Here is a 16675-nt window from a genome sequence, read left to right as displayed (position 1 = left end):
TACAACCAAGATTACTCTACCCAGCAAGGATCTCATTCAGATTTGATGGAGAAATCAAAAGCTTTACAGACAAGCAAAAGCTAAGAGAATTCAGCACCACCAAAACAGCTCTACAACAAAGGCTGAAGGAACCTCTCTAAGTGGCAAACATAAGAGAAGAAAAGGACCTACAAAAACAAACCCTAAACAATTAAGAAAATGGTCATAGGAACATACGTATTGATAATTACCTTAAACGTGAATGGATTAAATGCTCCAACCAAAAGACACAGGCTCACTGAAAGGATACAAAAACAAGACCCATATATATGCTGTCTACAAGAGACCTACTTCAGACCTAGGGACACATACAGACTGAAAGTGAGGGGATGGAAAAGGATATTCCATGCAAATGGAAATCAAAGAAAGCTGGAGTAGCAATACTCATATCAGATAAAATAGACTTTAAAATAAAGAATGTTACAAGAGACATGGACACTACATAATGATCAAGGGATCAATCCAAGAAGAAGATATAACAATTGTACTTATTTATGCACCCAACATAGGAGCACCTCAATACATAAGGCAAACAGCCATAAAAGGGGAAATCGACAGTAACACAATAATAGTGGGGGACTTTAACACCCCACTTTCACCAATGGACAGATCATCCAAAATGAAAATAAATAAGGAACACAAGCTTTAAATGACACATTAAACAAGATGGACTTAATTGATATTTAGAGGACACTCCATCCAAAAACAACCTAATACACTTTCTTCTCAAGTGCTCATGAAACATTCTCCAGGATAGATCACAATCAAGCCTTGGTAAATTTAAGAAAATTTAAATCATATCAAGTATCTTTTCCGACTAGAATGCTATGAGACTAGATATCAATTACAGGAAAAAAAACTATAAAAAATACAAACACATGGAGGCTAAACAATACACTACTAAATAACCAAGAGATCACTGAAGAAATCAAAGAGGAAATTTAAAAATACCTAGAAACAAATGACAATGAAAACACAATGACCCAAAACCTATGGGATGCTGCAAAAGCAGTTTTAAGAGGCAAGTTTATAGGAGTAGAGTCCTACCTCAAGAAACAAGAAAAATCTCAAACAACCTAACCTTACACCTAAAGAAGTTAGAGAAAGAAGAACAAAATAACGCCAACGTTAGCAGAAGGAAAGAAAGCATAAAGATCAGATCAGAAATAAAAGAAAAAGAAATGAAGGAAACAATAGCAAAGATCAATAAAACTAAAAGCTGGTTCTTTGAGAAGATAAACAAAATTGATAAACCACTAGCCAGACTCGTCAAGAAAAAAGGGAGAAGACTCAAATCAACAGGATTAGAAATGAAAAAGGAGAAATAACAACTGACACTGCAGAAATACAACGAATCATGAGGGAGTACTACAAGCCACTATATGCCAATAAAATGGACACCCTGGAAGGAACGGACAAATCCTTAGAAAAGCACAACTTTCAAAGCCTGAACCAGGGAGAAATAGAAAATATAAAGAGACCAATCACAAGCACTGAAATTGAAACTGATTAAAAATCTTCCAACAAACAGAAGCCCAGGACCAGATGGCTTCACAGGTGAATTCTGTGAAACATTTAGAGAAGAGCTAACACCTATCTTTCTCAAATGCTTCACAAATATAGCAGAGGGAGGAATACTCCCAAACTCATTCTATGAGACCACCATCTCCCTGATACCAAAACCAAAGATGTCACAAAGAAAGAAAACTACAGGCCAATATCACTGATGAACATAGATGCAAAAATCCTCAACAAAATACTAGCAAACAGAATCCAACAGCACATTAAAAGGATCATATACCATGATCAAGTGGGGTTTATCCCAGGAATGCAAGGATTCTTCAATATACGCAAATCAATCAATGTGATACACCATATCAACAAATTGAAGGATAAAAACCATATAATCATCTCAATAGATGCAGAAAAAGCTTTTGATAAAATTCAACACCCATTTATGATAAAAACTCTCCAGAAAGTAGGCATAGAGGGAACTTACCCCAACATAATAAAGCCTATATATGACAAACCCACAGCCAATATCGTTCTCAATGGTGAAAAACTGAAACCATTTCATCTAAGATCAGGAACAAGACACGGTTGCCCACTCTCACAGCTGTTATCCAACATAGTTTTGGAAGTTTTAGCCACAGCAGTCAGAGAAGTAAAAGAAATAAAAGGAATCCAAATTGGAAAAGAAGAAGTAAAACTGTCACTATTTGCAGATGACATGATACTATACATAGAGAATCCTAAAGATGCTACCAGAAAACTACTAGAGCTAATCAATGAATTTGGTAAAGTACCAGGATACAAAATTAATGCACAGAAATCTCTTGCATTCCTATACACTATTGATGAAGAATCTGAAAGAGAAATTAAGGAAACACTCTCATTTACCATTGCAACAAAAAGAATAACATACCTAGGAATAAACCTACCTAAGGAGACAAAAGACCTGTATGCAGAAAATTATAAGACACTGATGAAAGATATTAAAATGATACAAACAGATGGAGAGATATACCATGTTCTTGGATTGGAAGAATTAACATTGTGAAAATGACTATACTACCCAAAGTAATCTACAGATTCAATGCAATCCCTATCAAACTACCAATGGCATTTTTCACAGAACTAGAACAAAAAATTTCACAATTTGTATGGAAACACAAAAGACCTCAAATAGCCAAAGCTATCTTGAGAAAGAAAAATGGGGCTGGAGGAATCAGGGTTCCTGACTTCAGATTGTACTACAGTAATCAAGACAGTATGGTACTGGTACAAAAACAGAAATATAGATTAATGGAACAGGATAGAAAGCCCAGAGGTAAACACACGCACATATGGTCACCTTATTTTTGATAAAGGAGGGAAGAATATACACTGGAGACAAGACAGCCTCTTCAATAAGTGGTGCTGGGAAAACTGGACAGCTACATGTAAAAGAATGAAATTAGAACACTCCCTAACACCATACACAAAAATAAACTCAAAATGGATTAAAGACCTAAATGTAAGGCCAGACAGTGTAAAACTCTTAGAAGAAAACATAGGAAGAACACTCTTTGTCATAAGTCACAGCAAGATCCTTTTTGACTCATTTCATAGAGAAATGGAAATAAAAACAAAAATAAATAGGACCCAATGAAACTTAAAAGCTTTTGCACAGCAAAGGTAAGCATAAACAAGACAAAAAGACAACTCTCAGAATGGGGGAAAATATTTGCAAACGAAGCAACTGACAAAGGATTAATCTCCAAAATATACAAGCACCTCATGCAGTGCAATATCAAAAAAACAAACAACCCAATCCAAAAATGGGCAGAAGACCTAAATAGACATTTTTTCAAAGCAGATATACAGATTGCCAACAAACACATGGAGGGATGCTCAACATCACTAATCATTAGAGAAATACAAATCAAAACTACAATGAGATATCACCTCATACCGGTCAGAATGGCCATCATCAAAAAATCGAGAAACAATAAATGCTGGAGAGGATGTGGAGAAAAGGGAACACTCTTGCACTGCTCGTGAGAATGTGAACTGGTGCAGCCACTATGGAGAACAGTAGGGAGGTTCCTTAAAAAACTACAAATAGAGCTACCATATGACCCAGCAATCCCACTACTGGGCATATACCCTGAGAAAACCAAAATTCAAAAAGAGTCATGTACCAAAATGTTCATTGCAGCTCTATTTACAGTAGCCCAGAGATGGAAACAACCTAAGTGCCCATCATCGGATGAATGGATAAAGAAGATGTGGCACATATATACAATGGAATATTAGTCAGCCATAAAAAGAAACGAAATTGAGCTATTTGTAATGAGGTGGATAGACCTAGAGTCTGTCATACAGAGTGAAGTAAGTCAGAAAGAGAAACAAATACCATATGCTAACACATATATATGGAATTTAAGAAAAAAATGTCATGAAGGACCTAGGGGTAAGACAGGAATAAAGACACAGACCTACTGGAGAACGGACTTGAGGATATGGGGAGGGGGAAGGGTGAGCTGTGACAGAGCGAGAGAGAGGCATGTACATATATACATTACTAAATGTAAGGTAGATAGCTAGTGGGAAGCGGCCGCATAGCACAGGGATATCAGCTCGGTGCTTTGTGACCGCCTGGAGGGGTGGGATGGGGAGGGTGGGAGGTAGGGAGACGCAAGAGGGAGGAGATATGGGAACATGTGTATATGTATGGCTGATTCACTTTGTTGTAAAGCAGAAACTAACACACCATTGTAAAGCAATTATACCCCAATAAAGATGTTAAAAAAAAAAATCAAAACTGCAATGAGGTATCACCTCACACTGGTCAGAATGGCCATCATCAAAAAATCTACAAGCAGTAAATGCTGGAGAGGGTGTGGAGAAAAGGGAAGCCTCTTGCACTGCTGGTGGGAATGTGAATTGGTACAGCCACTATGGAGAACAGTATGGAGGTTCCTTAAAAAACTAAAAATAGAACTCCCATATGACCCAGCAATCCCACTACTGGGCATATACCCTGAGAAAACCATAATTCAAAAACAGTCATATACTACAATGTTCATTACAGCTCTATTTACAATAGCCCGGACATGGAAGCAACCTAGGTGTCCATCAACAGATGAATGGGTAAAGAAGATGTGGCACATATATACAATGGAATATGACTCAGCCATAAAGGGAAAGGAAATTGAGTTATTTGTAGTGAGGTGGATGGACCTAGAGTCTGTCATACAGAGTGAAGTCAGAAAGAGAAAAACAAATACCGTATGCTAACACATGTATGGACTCTTAAAAAAAAAAGGTTCTGATGAACCTAGGGGCAGGACAGGAATAAAGATGCAGACGTAGAGAATGGACATGAGGACACGGTATGGGGGAAGGGTAAGCTGGGACGAAGTGAGCGAGTAGCATTGACATATATATACTACCAAATGTAAGGTAGATAGCTAGTGGGAAGCAGCTACAGAGCACAGGGAGATCAGCTCGGTGCTTTGTGACCACCTAGAGGGGTGGGCTAGGGAGGGTGGGAGGAAGATGCAAAAGGGATGGGATATGGGGATATATGTATACGTATAGCTGTTTCACTTTGTTATACAGCAGAAACTAACACAACGTTGTAAAGCAATTGCACTCCAATAAAGATGTTAAAAAATAAATTAATAAAGGGTTTCAATAAAATACAAAGAAAAAAAAAGAAGGGTGCATTGTTAAGCAATTTACCTATAAGGCTTCTTTATTTTTATTTATTTTTTTTTTTGTGGTACGTGGGCCTCTCACTGTCATGGCCTCTCCTGTTGCAGAGCACAGGCTCTGGATGCGCAGGCTCAGCGGCCATGGCTCACGGGCCCAGCCGCTCCGCGGCATGTGAGATCTTCCCAGACCGGGGCATGAACCCGTGTCCCCTGCATCGGCAGGCGGACTCTCAACCACTGCGCCACCAGGGAAGCCCTTGTAAGGCTCTTCCTGTGACTCCTGAGTAGTTCTACATCTCAGTGGTTACTGCCTTCCTCATCTCCCCTTTTACCTGTCTACATAATGGAACCAATATCCTATATATGGAAGTGTTGGTTTTGACAGAACCTGTGACCTCCATAGAGACTGTCTTCCCAAGCCAGCTCAGCTTTGACAGTGGGCTCTAGTTCTCCAGCTTCTTGCATGGCCCTGGAAGCTCAGTAAAACCTTGCCTGCAGCTGGATTCCTCAGTTTGTTAGCTCTCTCCAGCCTCCTCCTCCACCAGCCAGAGGCTGGTGTCCAAAAGTCTGGTTTTCAGGCCAGTGTCTCAGAGTTGGACTCCGCTTTTCTGTCCAGTCTCTTTAGATTACAGACTAGTTGGACTCTCCGTCTGGCTTTCAATCTCACTATCATATGCTTGGATCACCCTCAACTTTATGGTCTCTGACTTTCAAACCAACCCAGGACCCCAAAGTTCTTGGCCTGTATTCTGTGTATGGGGTTCCTACTAGGCTAAGAATTAAGTTCAGACTACCCTAGTTAAATTTGTCTTTTCGTGCATGCTGATGTCATGTCTCAGCCAACAGGACTTGACCTGTGGTGACCCAAATCTACAGAACAACAATCCTCTTGTAACTCTTCTTGATCCTTGATCGGGCTCATCTATCCTCATGACTTCATGTTTATTTTAGCCCTGACCTCTTGCAGTTTTCTAGACCCATAATTTATATTATCTTTAGTACATCTCTTTGATTTCCTGCTCTCAGAGAAGTTTATTGATTTGTTAATTCATCCAACAGGCACGTATGAACACCTACCGGTTGGCACTGCAGACAGTCAGAGCTTAGTCAGGGAGTTAGACAAAATAAAGGGCTGTGTCAGGATGCTTTTTATTGCTAATGACAGAAGTCCTGATTCAAACTGGCTTAAGCAAAAATGGAATATATTCCCTCACATACCTGGCAAGTCTAGGGGTAGATCTGGTTTCCTTCAGGCACAGCTGGATTCATGGATCTTAAATGCTATCTTTGGGACCTGGCCTGTCTTCATCTCTCAGCTCTGCTCTCTTCTGCTTTGTGATGGCTTCATTCTCAAGCCCTCCACGTGGTGGCAAGATAGATGTTACCATTGCCAGGTCCACATTCTCCTAGGTGCCGGTACAACAGAAAAGGTACTGCTCTCTCAGTAGCCCCAACGAATGTCCCACTACATCTTGCGGTTTCTCACTGGGTTATATGCTCTTCCCTGAACGGGTGACTTTGACCAGGGAAATTCGATGATCTAGCTGGTCAGACTGGAGTCATATGTCCTCTCCTTATAGTTGAGCGTGGAGTGAACTCTATTCAAACATTTAAGTTGAGAGCAAGGGATACAGTGGTTCCCCCTGAGGAAAAGGCGATGGATCTGAGATAGTAAAAAAGTTTTAAGTTGTCAGTCACAGCCATTATGTTCATGATAAATGTGTATGATACAGATACAAACAGGGTCAAGTCTGGCAAAGCGAACGTTTGCCTTATATATGATAGGCAAAGGATTCCCTCCTCCCTTATCTTTCAATCATTTTCCTTCCTTCCTTTCAGCAGAATTTAGTGAGTGCCTATTCTGTTCCAAGTTCAAAACATAGATTGTCCTAGAAATTGACCCTGCTTTTAAGGAGCTTACAAAGTAATGAGGTAGAGAGTAAGAGCAGTGCACCCACGTTTACTGAGAACTTATGTTTTAAGAAATAGAAATATGAAGAGTATTTCTGTGTTTTTTATAAAATTAAAAAGACAACTTCAACCATTATATTGTTTAAAGTCTTTACCCAGGCTATCTCAGTAAATTCTAGTTTGTTTAGTGCTTGGAATAAGTCTCTCTGGTATGCTCCATGAAATAATAGAAACTCCATAATCCCCAATTTTTAAATTTTTACCCAGGCTACTGTAAAACTCAGAGTTAAAACCTGTGGTTAATTAAAAGAAGCTTTCCTTTGCCTAAGTTTTCCTTAAGATTTTTTTTTTTCATATACTTGGTTTAGGGTTTTGTGATTTTATTGTTTCTGGGACTTTTGTAGTAAGGTACCTCAAAATAGAGATACAACAGAGATAAACAAAATACCTTTAATTTCCACTTTTACCTTTTGCCTCTGATCTATGGCAGGTTATTAAAGCATCTCCCACCAGTGCCCAGTCACTTCCCCTCTTGTATCCGGACATCTCTATTAATGTATTCACAACTTGTGTATAGCGGGCCGACCAGACACTGAAAGGAACACATGTGGATATGTACACTTTTTTTAAAGGCAACAAACATGAAAATATTTTTGTGACATTCAAGATCCAATGTGCAACCTTTATATTACCTTTTAGCTGTAGGTTTTATTTTGTTCTGTACTATGGGAAAAAAAATTGAGAAAAGCAACACAGATAATCCAAGGATTAGGGAATACATGAACACAGTGGTCTCACCTGGAGAGTTGGCAATGCTTGGAGACATTCTTGATCTTCTTGGCTACTGGAATCTTGTGGATAGAGGCCAGGGATGCTGCTAAACATTCTACGATGCACAGGACTGGCCCCACAAAGAAAAATAATCCGGTCCAAAATGTCAATAGTGCCGTTATTAGAGAAACCTTGCATTAATAGGATTTTTAGAATTCTAAATCCTGAAAGGATTCAGAACAATCTTGTAACTTAGGCTTCAGACAAAACTAGAAACAAATGAGACTCAAAGAATTATCAAATCCTGGAGCTAACAGGACAGGTCATCTAGTCTGGACTAGATGTGTGATCAGTCAGCTGGCCCAATCTCTGTGCCTCAGATTCCTATTCTGCAAAAAGGGGTATGAAAGCTTGCCTCAAATGATTGCTGTGAGGATTAACTAAAAGAATACATGTGAAATGTTCAGTACAGTACCAGACCACGATGTGTTGTTGATAAATAGTGGTAGTGAGAGCTGAGGTGGTAATTACGATTACCGTCGTCCAAGGTCACAGAGCTAGTACACAGCTTGTTTAACCTCGGACTCCCTGTCCCATTTTGTTTCTTTTATGCTCCATTGAGGGTCTATGAAGAAAGGTTATAGGGGCAACTCAGTGGGGATTAAAGAGCACTGGCCTGGAGAGCAGCTTAGTGGCTGGTACTTCAGGAGAAAGTCTCAACAAAATTTCTTCATAAAAGACAGGCAGGGGATTTCACTCGTAGGTGGGAGCTAAGGGAGACTAAAAAGGATTGGTTCCTACCTGAAACAGGCTACTTCTCTGATTCCAAAGCTCTGTGAATGGTGTTCCAGGTGGTCCTGCCTCCAGGAAGGGTGGGGCTTAGTTCACATGACCTTTACCAAACCGTTATATCCCTCACCTTGTCTCACAGCCCCAGCAGACATCTGTTGGGGAAGGTCCCTGCAATGCTGGGATGGTTAGACAATATTTCTGGGGACCCTTTCATCTCTAAGATTCTCTGATGTCTGATAAGTGTTGTGGGCCTTGTGCTGGAGCGATCATGTGACATTGTAGGTAATACCCAGTAGGCGTGTGTAGACAACCACAGATCTCCTGTTTTATGACTTGTGGAGTAAAAAATGCTTTATTAGATTGTACTAATTCAGTCAGCACGAGCATATGATTGAGATGTTGTGCAAAATGCTTTTTCTCCTTTGAAAAGAATAGTAAATTATCTTACCAACAATTCTGTGTAATAGCTTTCCCCTCATTTTCTTAAAAAACTTATAAAAATTCTTTGCAGTAACTCTGTGAGTTAAATTTTTATTTCTCTTATTAGGTTCACCAACTAAATTGTTTTTAATCAGTGGCTTTCTATAAAAATTAGCAGAAGTCAAAAGCGTTAAAACTCTCGGGATCACAAGTGTGGATGAAATTCTCTTGAGGGAAAATCTCATTCATTTAGTAACCTTCTCTCGAATATCCCATGTGTTGGATTGAACTCCTACAGTGATTCTACCTCCAACAAAAATATTCTACATAATTAGTCATTTAAAGACATTTTCTCCTATATCTTAACATGTCAGTCCTCCAACTATTAATTAGATTACTTTAAAAAATCAACACGAACAAGTCAGTATATGAGAAAACAGTGAATCACAACTGAGTTTATCTGTTTTCCATATGTTTGTGTGACATTCAAGATCCACAAAGCAGTCGGAGAAGAGCAACACGCACCCATCCCGTGGGTGCTGGCTGAGCACCAGGCACTGTGTGCACACGTCCTGTGGCACAGGGCAGGCCACCCAGGTGCAGAGAAGTGGACTGATTTGTCCCAACTCACACAGTTGGTAAGCAGGAGAGCCGACAACACAGCCCCACCTGGCTTCTAACTGCACGAGTTTGCTACAGACCGGATCTTAACAAGGAATCGCTCAAGACTTAGCATAATAAAAAAATCCTCCCTAATATTGGACTGTTTTTCATTTAAAATTAGAGCAGTATTCTGTGTTTTTATTTGACCTTCAACTTTTTTTTTTTTTTTCAAGGTGTTATGTAACGGACCAGGAACATGTGTTCCTATCTGTATATCTGCCCTTCTCCTTGGGATACTAGGAATAAAGAAAGTGATCATTGTCTATGTTGAAAGCATCTGCCGAGTGGAACATTTATCCCTGTCCGGAAAGATTCTGTTTCACCTCTCCGATTACTTCATTGTTCAGTGGCCGACTCTTAAGGAGAAATATCCCAAATCTGTCTACCTCGGGCGAATTGTTTGATGAATGACAACTTACTTCTTTAGAATTTTGCAGTCGACAATATTTACTATAAATGGGGAACAAAAAACTACATGTTTATTGTAAAAGCTTTTGAGAATCCTGAGAATTATTGGTGGTCAAGAGTAGAGAAATGTATAAGTAACCCAGTGAGGAAACTGAGGTTGCTTTTATAAAACAAACATTAATAAACCATTAAGTGTTTATGCCTCTGTGCTCCAAATTTCTGTTCTATATACAGGTGTTTACCACTACCTGCAAGTTATCTTCTGACTTGTTTTACTAATATTTTACTAATATTTTCTAGAACTAAATATAGAATTTGTATGATTAGCCACATTTCCTGTTCTACAGCTTTTTTTTTTTTTTTACAGTATTCTGCATTATAGAAAGAAAAAGAAAAATATTTCTTAGTTTTTGTTCAGACACAACAGGCTTTATTTCCTGTATGGAAACAGAGAGGTCCCTAGTGAATCCTTTCAGCATAAAGGAAGCAGTTATATTAAATTGGCTTCATGACAATTTGCACTCCACAGGCTTCCAGAACTGAGCGCATAAACCAGTGTCTGTTTTTATTCTTTGGTTTTGCTTTGTGAGTAGCTGGCCTTACTCCAGGATATCTTTTAAAATCTTTTGTTTGTTAAAATAAATGAAAAGGTGACTACTGTCATACGAGTAAAAACATGGTTCTGTTTCTCAGGGCCGAACTCTCAAAACATTTTTTTTAATGTTATGGTAAATTCACGATTTTGTGGCTATAGCTATCTCTGGCATTTTAAGATGTGTAGGCTCAGGAGAGTATATATTTACTTAACATTTACTTTAAGTGCTTTTTGTATGCCAGGTGTTCTTCTAAGCACTTTTCAAATATTAACTCATTTAACTCTAATAACAACTCAATGAGGTAGGGACTGTAATTACCCCCATTTTACAGATGACTTTCCAAGCTCATATGACTAGTAAGCGCCAAATCGAGAATTCGAGCCCAAGCTTAAGAGCAGAGCCAGTATCATGGGCATGTGGCCTCTGCAGCCACATAGGGACCCATAGTTAGGAGGGCCCGACACTTGGTTTAATACTCTGCTGTCTCTCTCTTGAATTTCTTAGCATATTTTGAACAAGAGGCTCACATTGTGTTTTGCACTGGACCTTGCCGATTATTTAGTTGGCCCTGCTTGAGAATCTGTGCTCCTAAAGAGCCATGTCAACTACAACAGAAGTACAACACCTAATGCAGGGCCTGGCCCAGCAGCTCTGCAGTAAACAGGAATTCCATTCCCCTCCCTGCTATTTTAACAAGGCAGCAAACAATGAGAAGATCTCTTGTGATGTTTAAGTTGTTTGTTTTTTTTTCCCTCTTAAATCTGTCTTATAAGTATGATATAAATCTAATAAAGAAATGGTAAGAAATTAACAAAGAAATTGACTTTTGGTGAAAAGAGGCTTGATCGCCTAAGACGACATAAAATTAAAATGCTGAGGCTACCCTAGCCTTTCTTGTTCTTTTAGAAATTCTCTTTCTCTGAATAAAGTAAAGTAGGCTCATCTGTCAGGACATTTTCCCAGGTTTTTGCCTGGAGAAACACATGGCAGAAGACTCTCAGAATAGTGAAAGCACTTTGCCGTCTGGATTCGGTGGTCAGCGGGGCAGCCAAGCGCTAGTTCACTGTGCTTTGATTTTAAATCTCAGATCTCAGGCTCTGTGTCACCTGACATAAAGGTCTGAAATATCAGGTACCATATTCGTGTGGTTCCACCGGGAGCGGAGATGAAGTAAGCCTCTACTTTTTTAGGGAGAAAGTGATTTTTTGTTGTTGTTGTTGAGACAGCAGCATGTACATTTTATGCATCTTTGAAAAGTTTTTCTCTGTCACTGTTCCTGAGTGGTACTAGGTGAGTAGTTGATGAGTGGACTGTATTCAGTGCAGTTAATGCCTGTCTGTGCTCCAGGGCAGCTGTCCCAGGGCCCCCGCAACTAAGCCTGCTGCATTGGCTCCTGTCGGGCCAGAGCTTACAATGCTTAGGCCATGGAGAATTGTAGAAAAGAAGCCATGATTTTTTCCAGAAACGTATGTCCCAGATGTTTTGCAGAGCCTTAACTTAGACAGTGGTTAGCCTGGAATGTCAGAGAAAGAATCTGTGTGTGTTATATCACTAAAAGTTCAGAAATATCTTCCTGGGTTCAGGCTGCTATGCACACGTTTCAGAGCCCAGCTGAGGCACATGTGATCATGCCTTCTTTCTCAGTTCCAGATCATTTGGTAAACAAATGCCTGTTCCCCTGTGTCTTATTGTTATGGCTAATTCAAGTCCTCAGGGTCACACTAGCAAAGGGAGCTGGTTTGAGATTGCAGTAGGGGCTGTATCCCTGCTGTGCATTTCTGCAGCATGAAGAAAACTAGTGCTCTAGTCTCAACTGAAACTGAAGAAATCAGTAGCTAACTTGTCCTTTCCAATTTCTCTGGAGGCACTCTGGAATGCAACTCTTACTGGAAGAGACTATTCATGAAAAATTTCTTGCATCAGTCTTTAAATGAGAGGCAGGGAAACCACACATCCTGCCCACACCTACTTCCCTGGAAGATTTTATCTACAGTTCAGCTGTCCTAATGGGTCTCAGCAGCTTGCCAGGTCAAAGCCTAAATGTTTCAGAAGGGACATCCAAAAGTCATCACAGGAAGCTTTCGCCTGGAACGAAGAGTGCTATGAAACCATGTCAACAAGAGGAATGTTGTACACTTTTAAACTGAATAGCAAGAGGTCCTTGGTAGAAGAGAGATGACCCAAGCTTCCCCGTATAAAAGCATCTGGAAACACACTGCTTAATTGTCTTTACCAAGATAGGTTAATGTTGGGAAACGTGCCACCTCTTACTGTGCAGCTCCCTGCATTGAATCTGTGCTTCATATCTCCTAAAAAGTCCCATCTCACCAAAAAGAGTTTGATAGCAAAGTATGAAGCTTCTTTTATCCACAGTAATGCCATCGTGAATATTAAAGAAGGTCGTCCTCCATACAGCTCGGTGTTGGGGACCTTGTGTAGTTTCTTCCCCATGATTTCAGCTTTGGCAGACGATGAGCAGACATCCAGATTTCGTCATCTGCCATGAGCTTGCTTCTGTAAGCCCCAGCACCCCAGGACTCTCAAATCAAGTGGTCTGTGTTCTTGTTCCCACTCACTTTAAACGTGGATTTGACATGCCTCCTCCTTTTCCCTTCAAAGTAGTCACCTGATGCCAGGCTCTGCCATCTCGCTCAAACAACAAACTTTGGAATAATTTTTGTTTTTTTACTCTTTCTTTAATCTACATATAATTGGTTGCCTTTTTTTTTTTTAATATCCCCAGAATTTCCCCTTATCTTTTCATCCTCTTCTCTCCTTGTCATCTGATTTCACCCATTGATTCTGCGTTTGAACTAGTTCATATCCAGCCTTCCTTTTTAGTCCCATGGTCACAACTAAGCTAACGCTTTAACATAAATTCCTTGCTTTGTTAGCACATTTTTTGAGGAACTGAGGCATAAAGAGATTAAGTGACTTATCTAAGATTTTACAACTAGAAAGTAGCAGAGCTGGCATTTGAACCAAGGTACTGTAGCTCCAGCCAGACTTATTTGAACAGCTATGTTAGGTTTAACATTTTAAAAGTGCTGGAAAGGAAATCAGCAGGGTGCTGTGAAGGGGATACAATGCTGACTGCTCTAGAAAGGGATATCAAGAAAGGCCTCTCTAAGAAAGAGACGTTTCAGCTAAGATTTGAGGCAGGGTGCCTGAAATAGTTGTCCTCTTCCCACTTCCCCTCCCAACTTACGTCTCACCTCTCCAGTAAAATATCCCTTGTTCCCCCATAGCCTGGTTTCAGCAACTTCTTCTCTACACACTGTGTCCTAGCTGCCCACACCTAAGGTTAGCACAGATTATGTACCATCATATTGCCGTACCTTGTACTTACATAAACACCTGTGAAGGGAAGACACGGATGCTTTTGCTAATTAATTCTTTATGTTTGCCTTACTTCAGGGACTGTACCTCATGCTACTTTTGTGCCCTTGCTCCACTCTTGGTCACACCTACTACAGCTCAGGACAGAATGTAGCCATTAAGTAAGTATATAAATTCTTATACTTTCAGACTTTGCCTAGGCCTACTTAGTTCCATTTCATCTGGACCAGTGGTTCTCAAGCTTTTTGGTCTCAAGACCTCATTAAAAATTATTGAAAGACCCCAATGAACTTTTGTTTATGGGGGCTATATTTGTCAATATTTACCACATTAGAAATTAAACCAGAAAATTTTTAAACATAGGAATAGACGGGGACACTATTAACCATCAGAGCAACGACATCATCACACATCCTGTAGCATCTAGAAAACTATAAAGTAATGAGAAGGAAAAAGACAGATAACACCTCAGTATGCCTTAATCACATGACAATAGTTTTGACCTCATGGAGCCCTGAAAAGACCTTGAGGCCCCCCAGGGGTCCCTGGGCCACATTTTGAGAAGTGCTGTTCTTTATGTATGACACACCAATGAGTTCATCTCCTCTAGCAGCCTTTAGTCAGTCTGTGCTCTGTGTACTAGTTTTCTATTGCTGTGTAACAAAGTGCGCCAAACTTAGTGGCTTAAAGTAACAGTCATTATCTCACAGCTCTGTAGGTTAGAAACCCATTCAGGGCTTAACTAGTTCTCTACTCAGGGTCTCACAGGCTGTAATCAAGGTGACAGCCAGGACTGAGTTCTGATCTGGAACTCTAGATCTTCCAAACTTGTTCAGGGTGTTGCTGGCTGAATTCAGTTCCTTGCAGTTGTAGGGCTCATGGTGACCTGTTTCTTAATGGCCAGCAGGAGAGTCTCTACTGCAGCTTGTCTCTTTTAAGGGATCAGGCACACCTACGGTAATCTCTCTCCCTTTTAATTAAATCGGTGTCAACTGACTAGGAACCATAATAACATCCTCAAAATCCCTTTTGCCATATTAATATAACATATTCAGGAGAGCAATAGCCCATGATATTCATAGGTCCCATTTCTACTTCAGGATAGGGGATCATACGGGGTGTGGGCATCATGGTTAGAATACTGGAGGCCAGCTTCGAATTTGGCCAGCTACAATGTACCTGGCGTTTCTTGTTTTGTTTTGAAAAAAAAATTTTTTTTAACTTTTACTTAGACCACCAGACTCCTTCATTAGTATCCAAGTTCTCTAACTTATTTTTAGTACAGGAAATTCATGTCTTCCAAACCTCGTCCCTTTTCTAGCAAGTTATTCTGTGCCTCACTTTGTTTACTTGTCAAATAGGCATAATAATGGTACCTAGTTCTAGAGCTGTGAACACCAAACTAGATGATACATGTACTGCCTTTAGCACAGAGCCTAACACATAGTAAGCCCTCAGTTACCTTATGTCTCCAGGCAACCAAGGTGGCTTCCTTGGTATGTAGTAGCCTGAAGGAAGGCTCTCCTTAGACTAAGCCCAGCAACCACTCCCACCCTCTAGGATGGCCTTTATCAAACAAAGCAGAAAATAACATATGTTGCCAAGAATGTGGAGAAATTGAAACCCTTATACGTTGCTGGTGGGAATGTAGAATGGTTCAGCAGCTGTGGAAAACAGTTCAGCAGTTCCTCAAAGAATTAAAGTTACCATGGGACCCGGCAATTCCACTCCTAGGTGTATACCCCAGAGAACTGAAAACATGTTCACACATATCCTGTACCCAAACATTCATTCCAGCATTATTCATAATAGTCAAAAGGTGGGAACAACCTAGATGTCCACCAAACTAATGGATGGATTAACAAAAGTGATATATCTGTACGATGAAATATTATTCAGTCACAAAAAGGATGTGACTAATTCATGACATGCTACAGCATAGATGAATGAACCTTGAAAACATGCTAAGGGAAATAAGCCAATCATAAAAACCCACATATTATATGGTTCCATTTACATAAACTGTCCAGAATAGGCAAATCCATTGAGAGAAAGTAGATTCATTGTTGCCAGGTGCTGTGGGAAAGGGCAATGAGGGTGACTTTAAATGGATGTGGGGTTTTCTTTTAAGTGAGATGTTCTAGAATTCGATAATGGTGATGGTTGTACAACTATGAATATACTAAAACCCACTGAGTTGTACACTATAAAAAGGTGTACCGTATGGCATGTGAATTATTTCTCAGTGAAAAAACCTATCATCAGTAGTCAGGGAATCCGTCCTTAGATATTTGTGGCTGTGTATACGGATGAAGAAAGACAAACTAAAAACTAAGCACAGCAGCCAGGAAGCTGCGACAGGGAGTGTTTTTGTTTATTGTGATTCCATCTCTGCCCATGACCAGAGACTGAACAAAGACAGAAGGTCTGGGGACAAAGCGTGGCCACTGGGGAAGAGCTGAGTAAGGACTGGGTGAAAAGAGCCAGTGGGGGGCCTGGAGGGAGAAGATGGCCTTGGCACGCAGTAACTCCCTC

At 40.1% G+C, this 16675-nt stretch overlaps 1 protein-coding gene across 8 annotated transcripts in view; it reads left to right on the top strand.

Moving 5' to 3' along the window:
- The window catches only part of ALG14 (ALG14 UDP-N-acetylglucosaminyltransferase subunit), a 126603-nt gene that overhangs the window by 91554 nt on the left and 18374 nt on the right, over positions 1-16675 (top strand). For 6 of the 8 annotated variants that reach the window (XM_032612408.1, XM_032612484.1, XM_032612318.1 and 3 more), the window contains one exon: positions 14219-14301. In XM_032612408.1, the coding sequence (XP_032468299.1) occupies positions 14219-14301 (83 nt within the window). Of the gene's footprint in view, positions 1-9970; positions 10403-14218; positions 14302-16675 lie in introns of those variants that run through there. The other 2 variants (XM_032612754.1, XM_032612582.1) reach the window with 1 other exon arrangement.

Source organism: Phocoena sinus, chromosome 1 (assembly GCF_008692025.1).
Source record: "Phocoena sinus isolate mPhoSin1 chromosome 1, mPhoSin1.pri, whole genome shotgun sequence".
In the NCBI taxonomy this organism is placed as follows: Eukaryota; Metazoa; Chordata; class Mammalia; order Artiodactyla; family Phocoenidae; genus Phocoena; species Phocoena sinus.
The sequence above is the reverse complement of the archived record's forward strand: the minus strand, read 5'-3'. Positions and strand labels throughout refer to the sequence as shown.